We start from the raw sequence: 17,825 nt of genomic DNA, 5'->3' as shown, positions 1-17,825 counted from the left end.
CAGGTGAGAGGAGATGTGAGAGGAGAGGAGAGAGCAGATGGCGCGCCGGAGGGGACACTCCGAGAGGAGTGACAGATCTGACAATGCATTGAGGTATGGGGTTGAAGGCTTTGGACTGAGGAGAGTTATACACTTCAAGGCAGGCCAGATCATGAAATTAAATGCAAAACATTTTGATTTTCAGAAACACATTTTAATAGACAGGAGTAAGCCCCTTGATGTGATGAGTGAATTACAGTATTTTGATAACTGAATTATTAGAAAATACAACTTGAATCCCCTTGTAGATTTATTGGATGTAAAGAGACAATGAAGCAAAAAGGGGCATGTAAAATGATCCATGAGCTCCAACATGGGAAGTTCATAGGAACATGTCAAATTAGGTGTCAAATGAAAGCTAAGAGTCTATATTTTTAAGAAATGAAGGCATAGATACATTTTCAATATGTTCTATCTTAAATATTAGAAATTAGAAAGTGCTTTCATTTCTGGTCAGATGGAAAAGGGGTCTTTGAAAACATCTACCAGAAAAAGTCTTAAAAGGTATTAGAAATACATCAATACACAACAATTTTGGCACCCCAATGGTGGAACAAGCTCCCTCACGACGCCAGGACAGCGTAGTCAATCACCACCTTCCGGAGACACCTGAAACCCCACCTCTTTAAGGAATACCTGGGATAGGATAAAGTAATCCTTCTAACCCCCCCCCCCAAAAAAAAAGATATAGATGTACTATTGTAAAGTGGTTGTTCCACTGGATATCATAAGGTGAATGCACCAATTTGTAAGTCGCTCTGGATAAGAGCGTCTGCTAAATGACGTAAATGTAATGTTGAAGTAAAGACCCCTGCCAACTAATAAACACTATTTAGTATTTGCCTTCTGTACGTTTGAGACATTGCTCTTAGCCTTAAAATTCTGTTACCAAAATCCTGCAAATCTTTAAGATATTTTCAAATTTCTCATGAGGAGGGAGGATAATAAAAGTTCAGAGAAGTAACAATTAGTTATATTGTGTTTTTACTGATATCTATTTGGTTTATGAATTTTTATTTAACGAAATTGGTCAAATAATTTCCAAATTGGTAAAATAATTTCCGACAAACCAGTAACAGAATTACTGCAATTCAATTGGCTAAAATTGGAAATCGTAGTAGTCACAAACCACAGTTGGGTCACCTGCTAGCTGCTACAGTCCACTGGCATACTGTTATGTTCCGCTAACTGTTTTCTTTTTCTTTCTGTCCACTGGTGGTCAAAGCAAGTGTGAAAACAATTTTGACAACCCCTCTCTTTCCCTCTCTCTCTCCCTCCATCTCTCCCTATCTCTCCCTATCTCTCTCTCTCTCTCTCTCTCTCTCTCTCTCTCTCTCTCTCTCTCTCTCTCTCTCTCTGCATTTCTATCTCTCCTGTTAATGTCACCTCCCCCGGCTCTTACTGACATCTACCCATGAGCCCCCTCTCTTTCCATTTACTGTAACCATCTACCCATGAGCCCCCTCTCTTTCCATTTACTGTAACCATCTACCCATGAGCCCCCTTTCTTTCCATTTACTGTAACCAGCATCATTACCCACTGAGCACCCACTGACACCAGAAGGGCTTTCATTTCAACGTCTTCAGACGTCTACAGACGTCTACAGACGTCTACAGATGTCTTCAGATGTCTACAGACGTCTTCAGACGTTTTTAGACGTCTTCAGATGTCCAGACCGGCCTTGATCTGGACCAAACTTAGACATTTAGGATTGGTCCAGTCCGGACCTGACCAAATCTGAACCAATCATAGACGTCTATGTTTCACAGGTTTGAAGTGCACAGTTCAGTACAGTACAGTAGAGTACAGTAGAGTAAAGTTTTAAAAAGTTTAGTATAGTGCAGGACAGTACAGTAGAGTACAATACACTGGAGTTGAGTAACCTGTAATGTACTGTAGTGTACTGTACTGAACTATACTTTACTTTACTGTACTGTTCTGAACTCTACTGGACTCTACTGTTCTGAACTCTACTGTACTGTTCTGAACTATACTTTACTGTACTGTTCTGAACGCATCTCAACTGTGCTGTACTTTGATGTCCAAACGTGTGAAACATAGACGTCTATGATTGGTTCAGATTTGGTTGGGTCCGAACCAAATTTGGTCTTGTTTGGGGGCAGAGTTCACCAAAATAATTGCCAGTGTGAAGAATAATACCCAAATATGCAAAGGAGGATATTTCTACCTTTGTGTACCGCTACATCACCATGAAGAAAATGACATTCATATCCATAATTATGAGTGAGATTTGACTGAAATTCTGTTACCAAACTTAGCATCTGCACAGTTCTTCGTGTAAAATGTAAAAAAATAGTTATTGTGCATAGAGTTCTATGCTTTGTTCAACTTTGAAATCAATGGTTTTTGTTTGGTATACATTTTAAAGTGAAAAATGTGAGTCTCAGTGCAATTCCATTACCGTGGTAAGGGCAAAATAACCCAACAGACATAACAAGGCGACTCTTAGCAATTTAATTTGATTATTGTTTATTGATCAAACTACATAAATTGTTCCATGGAGAAACCTCCTCCACTGGTTTCATAGTTTGTAGGATACATTTATGACCAAAGTACACTGCTACAGACTGACAGAACTGCCATATCGAATGTAAGATCTACTTACTGTCATGCTGAGTGTTATTCTGTAATAGTGAGTTACTGATGTTGTTACTGGTTGCTAGTGTTGTCTCTGGAGTATAATGGCCTCTATATGTACTTGCGGACGGACGGCATTCCATAAGTATCGTCCCTATGTTTACATTTGTACTGGAAAGTCACAGTTGGATCAAAGGTAGACTCAGCAATATGACATCATCATACACAGCAGGGTGACATCCCGCTTACAGAAATCAACAACAACAAAATTGTAATCTGCCAAGACTGCCCCTATTGGCTCTTCCCCAGAAAGGGAAATATTGGCAGATTTGAATCTGTTATTGTGTCTGTGAAGCAGGAAGTCGCCCCACCGTGGACAGTGATGTCATACTGCTGAATCTACCTTTAAACTGGACTGTACTTCTAGGGTGTCATGTCTGGCCCAGTTCAAGACAATTATAAGACAGACAGTGTTATATGGTAATACTGTAGAAAAAAATGAATATGCATTGATACTGTCACCGATCCTCATAGCACAATGTTTAACTGATAACTATGTAATTGTGCGCTATCTGAAGATAGTAAACAGCTATGATCATACGACCTTAACATATCTACAGCACTGTATATCCTTGTGATTATGAGCAGTAGTAGAACAGCCTTCCTGTACCTAGTAGTATTTCTTGATTACACTGAATATTAAAAAAAAACTTCAGCTGAGAGATACATCTGTACATTTGAGTGTTTTTCGTTTGTTATTTACATTGTAACTGTACTTCTCATGTTCACATTGTCATGCGTAATGGAAAATCCTTTAGCTTCACTTTGGCAGTCAAAAACCCAGCAGCGTGGCTGGCAGCTCCTTCACCTCCCTTGTCCGTACTCCATAGACTCTCAGTGAGTGACGTCTTCCTATAGACCCGCGTCGTTCATTGCCCTCAGAAGGGCAGTCTTGTGCAGCTTATTTCCATGTTTAGTCTTTAGTGTTGAGAGTTAGCCATTAGCGCCTGCCAGGCTAACCCATGTTGTGCTAGTTAGTCGAACCCCTCAGACTGGTGGCTGGTCCATTCAAGTCCCAAAAGTCTACGCCAGGGGCAGGGTGGGAAACCCCAGAGGTTCAGGAGAGCCACAGTGACCAATCTAGTTCACTCCAGCCAGGTGCCAGACCAGTGGTTCCCAAATAGTTTTGTAACATGAACCACCAAAACCCTCTAGGATTCTTGAGATACCCTCCAGATTTTCTCAAACAAGTTTCCAGCTCACGTACAATCTTAACCCAGTAAGATGTGTCTGTGATCTACCAGTGGGTCCTCACACTCCATTTTAGAAACACTGTGCTAGACGACCTTATTCAATTTATGACAGAGTGCAGCTAATTCAGTGAAAATGCCATGAGATTCCACAAAATATTCCTTGTATTGGTATGAATTTGGCAATGTGTCAATGCTAGGATGGGAAGTGGGGACTCCACACACCAAAGCCCATTTATGCTAAGGGGTGAGGGCCCCTTAAGCAGGCTTGGACGATGGCAGGGTTAGCTGCAGTCGTTAACTGTTGAATCGGGTGCTTCAGTGACCGGCTGAGGTGAAAGCTTGGTGACACTGTGTCCCTCCAGGGCCCCTGGTCTCTTCCTGACCTTCAACCCCACGATCAAGAGGGTTTAACATCCAATAACCTTAGGTAGGAAATGAATGAGAAGGTTCAGGTCAATGAAAAAAGGAAGGATGGTAGACAAACACAGTTTTAATGCTTCAAAAAATGTGATAGCTTAATATTGTTAACATGTTAACATGTTGGTCTTATAATAGAGAACAGGCAAAAGCCAACAGGTGAAAATAGTTGTCACTAGTAAACAAACATTTGGAAGCATGGAAAACAGTGTGGGTGCAACTTTTCCCCACTTTCATTCATCAGCATCCACGACTCTCTATCTTCTCCCTCTCTCTTCCTCCCTCTCTCACAGGCAGTTCTTGTCGGGGAGCTCGTACTGCTGTGAGGCCCTGCGCTCTAGAGCTTTGCTCAGCCTGCGTGGGAAATACACCATAGCTTTATGTTCCTCATAGCGGTCGATGTGTTTGAGGTGCACCACCATGTGCAGAGCGTAGGCCAACACCAACAGCAGGATCAGAGAGGTCACCAGGCCCATCAGTATGGCTGGGGTTAGGAAGGTGGCACAGTCGCTGGCCGACGCAAACTTATCAGACATGACGTTGAACGCCTGGATCTGCAGAGAGGAAGAGAGGAAATAGGAAATATTACAAGGTGAAGTAAACAAGTTTTTTTTATAGATAAATCAATCAGTCATTAAAAACGGTCAAAGCTCCATACCTGGAAGTCAGTAAACGTGATGTGCCAGTTAGCTGAGGTGTCAGTGTGTGAGCTGGGCACCAGGAGGGTGTCATATTTGTGCTGACTGCTGACATGCTGGCAGTGATAGGAGGAGGTGGCGGGGGCGTACACCTCGCTGGCGTTGAATGTAGCCTCATGGGTCCAGTTGTAGTGGATGTGGACGCTGTCTAAGGTGAACCAGTTCTGCCCTGCCGACTCGTAGAACGTGTTGGACATCTGCAACCTGATAACAAGTCCCTTGAGGTCCTCCACATCGCCAAATTTCAGTGATAGCCTGTGTACAAAAACAAACTCATATGTTGATTGAAAAGGAACGGGCCTTGAGTAGGTAGATCCTGAGTGAGATATACAGGACATCTCATTGTAAGAATATTTTCCTCCATTAATTGAATGTATAATTTCAACTTTTGATAACTACATAGCAGTCGATACAACTCATGGTCGGACTTGATTTACAGTACTTACGTAGCCTTCTCCTTGGTGCAGATGGATCCCTTGGTGTCCACAGGGGCGTTGGGTCCGAAGGTCTTCTCCGTCAGGTCTATGAAGGTGTGGTTCTTGTAGCGGACGGCCAGACGCTTGGCTTTGAACAGGATGCAGGTCTTGCCATTGTAGGCCACGCTCAGAGGAGAGTAGGGCCCGAATATGGGGGACTGGAGCAGCTTTCTCTTGCCCTTGTCATGGCCATGCTGGTTGAGGTGGTGCCAGCTATCCCGCTGCAGAGAGGAGGGGTAGAGGGGAGATTGGATCAATTAATATAATTGATTGACAAGAAACGCCACACACATATTTATCACGGTAGTAATAGTAAGACTAGTAAAACAAACTGTAGAGAATCTGAACAGTGTCCCCTAGGGGGCGATGTGATACTATGATGCACAGGATCATAGAGAGCGGGATAGAAAGAGAGCGAGAAGAGAGACAGAGAGACCTCTACCTTCAGTAATCTTTTGAGTGGGCTTTCCTCAGTGGGCACATAACCCTCAGCCACCAAGCTCATTCCATCAATACCACCTGACACACAGAAACACAAATAAAACCGTCAAATACCATTTGGCTAAAATATATTTGCTTACAAATACACTGCCTACCTACATGGACATTGATGCTTCAAGCTGTATGTTTGGGCAGTAGTTTTTAAACCGATACTGCATAAACATGTCTAAGACAGGCTTGATTGCATCAGGCTCATAATCATGAGACATGATTTGTTATTTACCCGCTCTGATTCTCACAGCTGGGTATGGGACCTCTGTAACATAGTCGACTTCTGTGCTGTAGAGACAAGAGAAAATGACAATCTGGTTAAAAGATGCAGCTACATGTCGGTGCACATATTTTCTCAGAGTTGACAGAGCAGATTTCAAACCAGCACAAGGCAATATAGGCAAGCTATACTATCAGTGGCCAACCAATATGTTCTATGTCCACATACAATACTATACCTTCAGCAGTTCACTTTTCGATCACTAACCAGATCATCATAGCCAATGTCTGCTGAGCATTCTGGTAGTGTTGGGAATTGCCAGGGACCTCACAATACAATATCACAATACTTAGGTGGCGATACGATATGTATTGAAATTCTCACGATTATATATGTATTGCGATTCGATACAGTGATTTTATTGCTCACGATGTCTGCTGCAGAGGGACAAGAGAGAGCCATGAGAAAACACATTTAGATCAGTTGTGGAAATAAAAGTGCTGAAAACAAATTGGTTCCCTATTTAAAAATAAGATGGAGAACAAGCTATGAAGGAACAATACGGGAGTTTGGGTGCAGGTACAGCCAACTAGCGAAAATATAATATTGCGATATTGTCAAAAGGATACGATATATCGTCAAAAATAATATCCCGATATGTAACTGTATAAATGTTTTCCCACTACCACTACTTTCTGTCCCCAAAAGGCTGGCATGGTGGTGGCAGCAACACATTGGTAATGGGTGGGGGTGGTGGTATATCTCCCCATTACAACGTTTATTTTATTTACTATCAAACCTTGACACTAGCGGTGGCCTACATGCAGTATCAGAGGATAAACACAGTCATTTGACAGTATAGTTGTGATCGGTCAGCTTTGTATTGTCCTGTCCTGTCGAGGCTGATCATGCAGTAGAGCTGGGAAGATAAAACAAAAATTATTGACGCCGACAATTTATCGAGGACATTTTACTGATACCGATAATCCTAGTAAGTAGCCTACTAAAGAAATGTGAAGTTTAAAGGAAATAAGTCTGCTAATATTGGCTAACGGTACAATTGATAGTAACAACATTCAAAGTAGTAGTATTTTCTTTATATTTTTAACCTTTATTTAACCTGGCAAGTCAATTAAGAACAAATTCTTATTTTCAATGACTGCCTAGGAACAGTGGGTTAACTGCCTTGTTCATGGGCAGAGCGACAGATTTTTACCTTGTTAGCTCGGGGATTCGATTTTACAACCTTCCGGTTACTAGTCCAATGCTCTGCCCACTAGGCTACCTGCCGCCCCATAGTAGTAGAAGTAGTAGTAGTAGTAGTAGTAGTGCTAATAGTATGGTAATTATAAAAGTAGGCTAACAAGTGTACATGAATGTTATAAACGTATCGTTCTATTTATGGTTATCATGATAATTCAGTCAATTTATCGTGATACGTATTTTTGTCCATAACGCCCAGCTGTACCATGCAGGCTAGGCTGTCTGTGGCTAATCTCAATCTGTCTGTGTGTGTGTGTGTGTGTGTGTGTGGGAACTGGGTTAGATTATGAGTTTGAATGCCTTGCCTCTGCTCAGCATGCATTGATCTTACAGACAGGCTGTACAGTCAGTCAGTACCCAGAACTGATCAGGTTGGTGACAAAACTAAGGCACCCAATTCCTTTAAAGTCTCACTCCCCTTTTCACCTCATTTATCACCTGATTTACTGAACAAATGCTCATCTTAATAGGTGGTACAGGTATCCTCATGACATGGAACAAGTGTCTGGGGGGGGGGCTATTCTAATGCTCCTCTATTGTTCCTCAAGCACCGGGGGAGGCCTATGACATCACAGTGCACCCATCAGACCAACTCATTGAATGGACACCTTGAAGTTTGCAGTTGTGTATAAAAAAAAAAAAACTATTTTTCTCAAAACATGTATTTTTTTTACTCTTAAGTCTGTGTACATGACCATATTTATACATGAGATATTGTTTTTCAACAGGAAAAGTAAAAGAAATAGCTGGAATGCTTTTAGGCATAGACAAAGAACAACCACAGTGCAGATTCACTCCGAGGGTTTGTCCTATATTTTAAGCACTTCATACGTTGTTTTTGCATCAATATCGAATGACAATGTCTGTGAGAGGAATAGCTTGCAGGGACTGTTGAGTGTAGCTTTTAACCCGATTGACAACTCAGTGTAAAGTAAACATTGTGAGTGAACTTGCTATGAGGTTTGCCGTTAATTCAATTCAATTCAATTCAAGCGCTTTATTGGCATAGGAAACATATGTTAACATTGCCAAAGCAAGTGAAATAGATAATAAACAAAAGTCAAATAAACAATAAAATGAACAGTAAATATTACACTCACAGAAGTTCCAAAATAATAGAGACATTTCAAATGTCATATTATGTCTACATACAGTGTTGTAACGATGTGCAAATACAAGTACAAAAGTACAACATTTTAAATAAATATAAATATGGGTTGTATTTACAATGGTGTTTGTTCTTCACTGGTTGCTCTTTTCTTGTGGAACCTTTATCTGTGCTTTGCTTGACTGAATTGGGCCCTGTAGTATGTCGTGCAGAAGTAGCTGGGATGTTAATTTACATAGGCCTTTACACCAAAATTGTTGGAATTCACTGTCTGAACACCACCAGGTATTAGACAGATAGGCTGTTTAATAATACCCTGATCAGCTGGATTTGAAGAAATTATATTTTATTTAGAAAATGATACCCTGATCATTTCCCTGGGGTAGCTATCCATCTGGGGAATGTAATACCCCAGTCTTGGGCATGTCTGTGTTGTTACACATCTGCTGTTATCAGACAGTAACCTGCCAGTAACATGGCTCTGTGCATTTGTCCACCTGGCTCAAGACTATAGGATCAGGGTTCAGGAAGGGATATCAGAGAGGCACTCCCCACTGGGCACATATGACAGTTCAATGTCTAGTTTTGATAAACATTTGATTGAGTTATCAACTAACCTGAATTCAAAGTAAAACCAACAAACATTTTAATCAGCTCATTGCATTTAGGTAAAGGCTGGATGAAAAAAATCAAAAAATTAATTTATGTCTCATTCATTTACTTTTTACAAATCCCATCAGTTTTCCATGCTGACTCAATGTCATCACATTTATATGTTTTGTTGAAATGACGTGGAAACAACGTTGATTCAACCAACTTGTGTGACGTGGTCTAGTGATCACCAACCCTATTTCTAGAGAGCTGTTAGCTCTGGTGCTATTGCCTAGGGCCCGGTTTCCCAAAAGCATCTTAAAGCTAAGTTCATCGTTAGAACCTTCGTGGTAGCACCGTTGAATCTGCGAGCTAAGAGCATCGTTAAAACCATCGTTACTAAACTTGCACTTGAAAACGCTCGTTATTTACCGACTCCCTCAGATCACTAGTAGAACAGCTAAGTGCGTCGTTAGATGCTTTTTTTGCCCTTCCATGTCACTTTATTCACAGAAGATCTCTGCTAAACATAGAATGAAGAAGTTTATCTGTCTGACGGTGACTGCCGATAACTGCAGAACGAAGTTGACTACAAATACAAAGTTGCCAAAGTCTTTGCAATCGTTACAAACAAGTGAAGAACAAAAATCTGCTTCAAATGGAAGCCAATATGACTGCATATGTAGCTAAATTGTTTCAATCATGCTGAAATCAAGTCCATGTGTTCAGTCATTTGAGTTATGTTTTGCCAATAGGCTACTGTCTGTAATTGTTGCCTATATTTCATGGTGAGTAACAACAGCGCAATGATGTGCCCAATCTGTGGTTTAGTGCAATATTATTTCTTAAGCATAATAAACCGCCTCAATATTTGCAGCCATTGGTGATAATATCTCTCTAGGGGCTGATCCGTCGTCAGTATTGTGGAGTAGTTGTAATGTTAACATGACATTTAAATGGATGAAGCTGAACCCGAGAGCAGCGATGGTTTTCTTTCGATCCTATCAGTATCGACACATGTTCTAACGACGCGCTCAGCGAACGTTCTCTCTACGTGGTATTTTGGGAAACGCACGTTACATCTTCGGCCGTTGTAGGAACAATGCATAATTAAAACACGTGTAAACTTAAATTCCATCGCTATCGGGAAACCGGGCCCTGGTAAAGCAAGCTTGGGCTTGACATAGATAATTGGTGGGGCTGTTGCTCAAGTCAAGGACAATTACTAGTCTTATTATAACAGGCTTAATTAGTTCTGAGAAGTGAGCTGTTAGCAGTCAGGGGCTAGAGGGGTTTTTCAGGAAGATTTAGATTAGAAGAAGGTCAACCTAGTATCAGTTAGCATCCGTCCAGGAGGTCGCACCAGGGGAAGTTCCTGCCAGGCTAGGGGCATCTCATTACCAGCCCACCTGACTGAGGGATCAGGATTAGTGTAGGGGTGGAACACTGGAGCAAAGTCTCTGGGGCTAAAAACACAGTTTAGTGCCAGGAGAGCACCAGGATGCACTGAGAGCTCTCCAGGTCCAGCTGCATGATAAGAAGAGAGATTAGACCATGAGTGGCTATTCTTATCCTCAAAAAGCCTGTGTGGGTCCAGGCGTTTGTTCCAGCCAAGCAATCGACCTACATGTGATTCAACATATTAACTAATCATAGGCTTCAACTATTTGTGGAGAACGGTAGATAATTGGACCATGCACATTGGGACAATTGGAAGAGCTACCTATCATGTCTACTTCCTGACTTCTTTGACCTATGACATGTGTCCAATCCTCCCTTATCCTCCTTTATCTTATTCTAGCTACATGTTAGGAAGCAGAGTTACAATGGCTAAACGTGCACAGAGGTTGCATAAAGGATACAACAACCTAATTGTCAAATTTTTTTTCCCAAACAAAGGAGAGTTGATGAACTTAAGGAACATTTAATGAGTATTTATTTAGACGTAAGGACACACAACAGCAGCATGGTGTTTCTCTACCGTAGTAGATTAACATTTTTAGAAGAAAAGAAGCTTGCTATCGCTTATTTATTTAGCAAAAGTGGTGCCCTTTTCATTTACAGAAACAGAAAAAATAACACTCATGAACGCAATGCTTTTCGACCAGGCGGTCTTCTGTAGACAGTGTCACCCTGCTGCTGATGACGCGTGTTTACTTACACATAATCAAATACGCAAATGCAGAATTCATTAATGTTCCTTAAGCACGGTCACCTTCTTTTGGTTGTTTGGATTACCTGCCCCCAGGAGCACTTTTCCTAATGTCCCCGTTGCCTTTATTGACCCAGAACTTTCTGATTGGATGGGCTGTCATGATAATGAACACATGGTTTCCAAGTATTTGATGGCTTTTCTATCCCATTTCAACCATTACCATAAGCCCATACTTTGATTTTCCCATCCAACAGCTGGCACTGTTGTGACGATAGTGTCCCTTGTAGTCTACCTTTGGTCCTCTCCATTGCTCACACTATGTAGAGTAAGCTGCTATGTTCTGTGTATGAATCAAATTACGATGGAGTTTAGCGTCTCTGATGCAGGCTACAGTAGATCTAATGTAAACTGAGCTTACCCTAAAATGGAGGTGCTGAGATAATGATGTTGGAAGTTGATGTGTGCGCGTGCCCTGGTAGTGCCGTTTGGCAGTTTGACCTGGCATGTGAGACTGTGATAGCGTGCCAGGCTGGTTGACGTCTGTGACTTATCACCTGCATCTGTTCTCCTGCCCAGACACCCAGCGTAAAATAAACAGACGCATAACAACACGGCCACTCAATAAAAACATCCCATCTGATTTACACCCAATATGCATAGAATGTAACTAAATCAACACGGGCCTACGGCGCCGAATGACACTAAAGACCTCATTTTACCCTCAACTACACTAATAGGTCCTCCATCAGCCCGGTTTCCTAAACATCACAGCTCCACACACGAGTGAATACCCAGGCTTCAGCTGGCTGGAAGAGGCTGCCCTGCAAGTGTTTGTATATATACGCATGTAAGCCCAGCCGTTTGTTCCTGTGCCAGTTTGGCCAGGTCAGCTGCAGCCCTGTTACTGGCTGACCCTGTCACATGGAGCCTGAGTGCTGAACAGGCCCTTTATATAATCAAAGCTATTCCACAGCCACTCCTTGGCTCACCTCACAGAGGCAGTCATCAACACAAAAAGACAGACACACATTTATATTTTAGTCATTTAGCAGGCTCTCTTATCCAGAGCAATTCCGTTAAGGTGCCTTGCTCAAGGGCACACCAATAGATTTCTCACCTAGTCGGCTTTACGATTCAAACCAGCGCCCTTTCGGTTACTGACCTAATGCTCTTAACCGCTAGGCTACCTCCCACCAGGACACACAGGGGACACATGGATCCACACTCATACAGAAGGAACAGGCACGTATAAACTATACGCACTAGCATCTGCATATTAAAATATACAAAGAGTCATACACCTGTCCAGACACACAGACATTCATGGAGATGTACTGTATACCATGCACACATTCACACACAAACATACATTGATAAACGATAACACAAACAACAGAACGATACACATACACTCTCTACTGGGCTGAGTTGGCTATACTGGAGCAGACAAGGTGTGGTACGCATCAAACAGTAAACAGGACAAGCCCGCTCTGCCAATGCAGTGACTCTGTTCAGAAGCACTGCTCTCCAGAGATGGAGATTGGTACCTCAATGAACTCTCAGCGTCTCCTACCTCTCTGGGCCTCTCTCTACCTCTGCCTTATACATCAAGTAGTTTACCAGGATATTTTTCAATTGTCATCTGTTTTACTTACCCTTCATTTATTCAGGGAAGCCTCGTTGAGGTTGTAATCTGTGTTATTTACCCTTCATTTATTCAGGGAAGCCTCATTGAGGTTGTAATCTGTGTTATTTACCCTTCGTTTATTCAGGGAAGCCTCGTTGAGGTTGTAATCTGTGTTATTTACCCTTCGTTTATTCAGGGAAGCCTCATTGAGGTTGTAATCTGTGTTATTTACCCTTCGTTTATTCAGGGAAGCCTCGTTTAGGTTGTAATCTGTGTTATTTACCCTTCGTTTATTTAGGGACGCCTTGTTGAGGTTGTAATCTGTTTTATTTACCCTTCATTTATTCAGGGAAGCCTCATTGAGGTTGTAATCTGTGTTATTTACCCTTCATTTATTCAGGGAAGCCTTGTTGAGGTTGTAATCTGTGTTATTTACCCTTAATTTATTCAGGGAAGCCTCGTTGAGGTTGTAACCTGTGTTATCCTGGTCAGGAGGCATTATCACTAAGCACCAATAGCCTGTCTGCGTTACCCCTTCCTACACGTCTTTGATTTGTTAATTGTATGTGCAGGTGATGACTAATAATAGATTATTAGAGCAGATTAAGACTAAAGCATTTAGAGAGACTCTAAGATCCCCTTCTGCTACTCAGGTGGCTGTGTTTACATGCTTAAGAACTGACCTCAGGACAGATTTGGAGGTGTGATAAATATAGTGAGGTCTGCTTGGGATCAGGAGTCAGATCGCTGCTACTGGTCCTCTGTTTTATGAGTACTTTGATAAGAGAGGTAAAACAATAGGAACAAAAAGAGAATGTATGAATCAGTATGAAAGCAGCCAACATGTGCTCAGCATATGTGGGAACTCATTCAAGACTGTTGGAAAAGCATTCCTCATGAAGCTGGTTGAGAGAATGCCAAGAGTGTGCAAAGGTGTCATTAAGGCAAAGGGTGGCTACTTTGAAGAATCTCAAATATAAAATATATTTTGATTTCTTTAACACTTTTTTGGTTACTACATGATTCCATATGTGTTATTTAATAGTTTTGATGTCTTCACTATTGTTCTACAATGTAGAAAATAGTACAAATAAAGAAAAACCCTTGAATGAGTAGGTGTCCAAACTTTTGACTGGTACTGTATGTTTTACAGGTAAGTTTAAGATAACAGGTATGTTGAATGTTCATCAGTTGAAAAGTATTGTGATGTTGGACATGGCTCTAGTCCGGAGTCTATAGCTACCCTCCTGTAGGTTTACACTCCAACCCTGTTCCTGGATAGCTACCGTCCTGTAGGTTTACACTCCAACCCTGTTCCTGGAGAGCTACCGTCCTGTAGGTTTACACTCCAACCCTGTTCCTGGAGAGCTCCCATCCTGTAGGTTTACACTCCAACCCTGTTCCTGGAGAGCTACCGTCCTGTAGGTTTACACTCCAACCCTGTTCCTGGAGAGATACCGTCCTGTAGGTTTACACTCCAACCCTGTTCCTGGAGAGATACCCTACTGTAGGTTTTCACTTCAACCCTGTTCCTGGAGAGATACCGTCCTATAGGTTTACACTCCAACCCTGTTCCTGGAGAGCTACCATCCTGTAGGTTTTCACTTCAACCCTGTTCCTGGAGAGATACCCTGCTGTAGGTTTACACTCCAACCCTGTTCCTGGAGAGCTACCATCCTGTAGGTTTTCACTTCAACCCTGTTCCTGGAGAGCTACCGTCCTGTAGGTTTTCACTCCTAAAACCTACAGGACGGTAGATCATCAGGAACAGGGTTGGAGAGCCCTGGTCTAGCTAATAGCATTCCTCTTGAAACTCTAAAGCTACTATTCTACAGTACCTTTCATATGGATCTTTCTCTACTATCCTACCTTCCCCCCTGAATGTACACTTCCGTCTCCTATGAATCTCTAGCCAGTGAATATAGATCTTTGAAATGAAAGGCAGTTCTTTTTATATAACAGAATCTCAGTTAGTGGCAGAGCAGCGAGGAACCAATATACTGTATGTAGTAAGACAGACAAGCACATGGGAGAACTATATAAGTTATTGTCTTCTGTTTGTTTTGAAGATGCAGCTTTAGCTTTTGAAAGATAGAAGAAAGGAATGCAACTAAGGTAGCTGATGGTCAAAGCAATGAGAAAACAAAGAATTAGTCAAGCCTGTTGACATTGTCCACATTTGCGAGGAATGACTCATGAGCATGGAAATATATACAATTACAGCGATCCAGAATGTCTTTGTCTGGTTGTGTAAACATTTCTATAGTATGTGAAACTATTCAATGGAAACAAACAAAAGTATACTGTCCCGGTAATTGTTTAGTTGAACAGCCAAGCGAAAATTGCCAGAATATTCACATCTGAAATATGTTTATTTTATTTAACTAGGCAAGTCAGTTAAGAACAAATTCTTATTTACAATGACAGCCTAGGAACAGTGGGTTAACTGCCTTGTTCAGGGGTAGAACAACAGATTTTTACCTTGTTAGCTCGGAGATTCAATCTAGCAACCTTTCGGTTACTGGCTCTAACCACTAGGCTACCTGCCGCCCCCATGAATATCACAGAAAACCATTACAATCCTCACAACAACCAGTAGTTCTCAATGTAGTATTGATTAATTGTTATATAGTGAATACAACTGTAAGCAGAGAGTAAGCATAAAGCCTCAACATTGCCCCCCTTTGTGGTGCTGAGAAAGAAAAATCATTCTCTGCCATCAATGATAAAAATTCCATGCAGAGGTAAACATTGATTCCTGCACCTTTCCCAACGTCAATGCCCCTAGCAGCAGTGTTGACAAAGGCCCTCTCTCCCTCTCCCTCTCTCTTGCTCTCTCACTTTCTCTCTTGCTCTCTCTCTCTCTCAGAGACAGGTCTGTACTGCCTGGGTTTGGCCTCTGAATATTTAATCTTGCTACATCTGACCTGCAGGACCGTGTGTACGCAGACAAGACCGAGTAGCATCCACCTTCTCACCCTTCTTTTTCTCTCTCTCTTTCTCCCCCTCTCTCCCTCTTTCTCTTCATCTGTAAACAGAGCCCAACAGACCAGCCCTTTCTCTCCTCTGTCCCATCCCTTTGTTTTGTTCCTACTCTCCCCTCCTTTCCATTGTTCTGGCCTTATTTACCTGGCCTTCCATTGTCCTGGCCTTATTTACCTGCTCCCTGCCAGACAGACAACAGCCATGTGATCAATGACAAATGCCTGATGCATGCTAAAATATACACAACCATACAGTATCCGACCACAGATTCAACAACGCTTTTACAGCAACAGCATCGTTATCAGATCTGATGCCTTGTGTATTTAAGTAGAGATAGGGAGAGAGACAGAAAGGGAGAGGGGGGAGACAGAGGGAGGAAGAAAGAAAGAAGGAAAGAAAGAAAGAAAGAAAGAAAGAAAGAAAGAAAGAAAGAAAGAAAGAAAGAAAGAAAGAGAGAGAGAGAGAGGGAGGGAGGAAGACCCTTGTTGCACATCAGCATCCTTGGATCCCGCCCCCCGTCCCCCCGTCCCCCGTCCCCCCGTCCCCCCCCCCGTCCCCAATCACTCTCCCCAATCACAGAGGGTATTTACCTTCTCTCTAGGAGTGCAGGCACTTGATCAAAGGACAGGATGGGCTGGCTGAGGGCAGACAGCAAGGCAGAGGAGAGCAGGAGGAACGCGTGTGCAGCCATTGAGACAATGAGAGGAGACTGCCGCTGGTGAGCTCCGCTTCATTATCTGCTCTCCTTCCCTGTATCGCCAGCCACTTAGCTTACTGACAGACAGCCTTAGCAGCCAGTCACAACGCAGGAGAAGAGATCAATGTGCGTCATACTCACACAGTCACACAGCCCCTCCCTTCCACCTCTCCCTCCCTTCTCCCTTCTCTGTCATCCTCCCTATTTTTCTCTCTCTCGTTCTCCCTCTCTCATGCAAGCATAGCTGCAGGCAAACCCTAAGTATAGACAGGCTTATTATTCCCCCCCCATCTCCTTATACCTACTCCAGACCAATAATGTACATGAAACATACACAAACACACACGCATACACACAGAAAGAGAAGAAAAAAAACAATCACCTGGGAAAGTCAAGGTCAGATTGTGTAGGAGGACAGGACAGGATGTTAACATTATTTTACTGGGAGGCAAAAAAAAAACACGAGTGCATGATCTAGATCCCCAGTGGGTGTACTGCCACAATAGCTGAAATAATTCACTTGATCTCTGTGTTGTTGTGAGCACAGGAGGCCTGGGGCAGAGGAAATGGTCCACTGAGGCTGAATATGTGTACGATAGAAACAGCTGAACAGCTAAGGGACTAAATGTGGATCATTCAACCCTGGCCTGATGACTCAATGTCCTAATTTTTGATGGTTTCTATTTTTATTCTATTTCCTGTCAATAAGATATGGTTGGATGATTTGTCTGACACATTTTTGTTATTTGTATTTCTCTGCTGCTTTCTCACATTTATGTTATGTGTTATGAGCAATACTGTGTGTCAAATACTGTGTGTCAAATACTGTGTATCAAATACTGTGTATCAAATACTGTGTATTAAATACTGTGTATCAAGTACTGTGTATCAAGTACTGTGTATCAAATACTGTGTATCAAATACTGTGTATCAAATACTGTGGATCAAATACTGTGTATTAAATACTGTGGATCAAATACGGTACATAGAAATATGTACAGGTTACGTGTTATATGTACGGGTAGGTGCTATTCACATACCTATTTGGAAATGAAATAGGAATTTCAGGAAGACTCTATAGAAATTAGATAACAGAATTTAACAGTTAGATAAGGGATGTTTTGTTCAAGGTTTTCGTAGATTGTCTTTGCCATTAAAGAATACATTCATTAATTCTATGTTTACTTACTCTTAACCTTCCTAAA

General features: G+C 42.0%; 1 protein-coding gene across 2 annotated transcripts; it reads right to left on the bottom strand.

The window, feature by feature from the left end:
• Positions 1-2,513: 2,513 nt before the first annotated feature.
• Positions 2,514-16,702, bottom strand: LOC106566511 (V-type proton ATPase subunit S1-like protein). 2 transcript variants are annotated; one of them, XR_001319895.2, is made up of 7 exons: positions 16,514-16,702; positions 6,207-6,262; positions 5,925-6,001; positions 5,453-5,703; positions 4,967-5,261; positions 4,540-4,862; positions 2,514-4,313 (listed from the first exon to the last, which is right to left on the bottom strand). XR_001319895.2 is itself a non-coding variant. In XM_014134604.2 (6 exons), the coding sequence occupies exons 1-6, from the start codon at positions 16,612-16,614 to the stop codon at positions 4,596-4,598; spliced, it is 1,047 nt and encodes a 348-aa protein (XP_013990079.1). In that variant the 5' UTR covers positions 16,615-16,702; the 3' UTR covers positions 2,514-4,595. The 2 variants fall into 2 exon arrangements, 1 of the variants encoding a protein (XP_013990079.1); XM_014134604.2 differs by having other exon boundaries at positions 2,514-4,862.
• Between the last annotated feature and the right edge of the window lie 1,123 nt (positions 16,703-17,825).

The sequence above is a fragment of the Salmo salar genome, chromosome ssa13 (assembly GCF_905237065.1).
Source record: "Salmo salar chromosome ssa13, Ssal_v3.1, whole genome shotgun sequence".
Taxonomy (NCBI): domain Eukaryota; kingdom Metazoa; phylum Chordata; class Actinopteri; order Salmoniformes; family Salmonidae; genus Salmo; species Salmo salar.
Note: the sequence above shows the minus strand (reverse complement) of the source record. Positions and strands in the feature narration are given on the sequence as shown.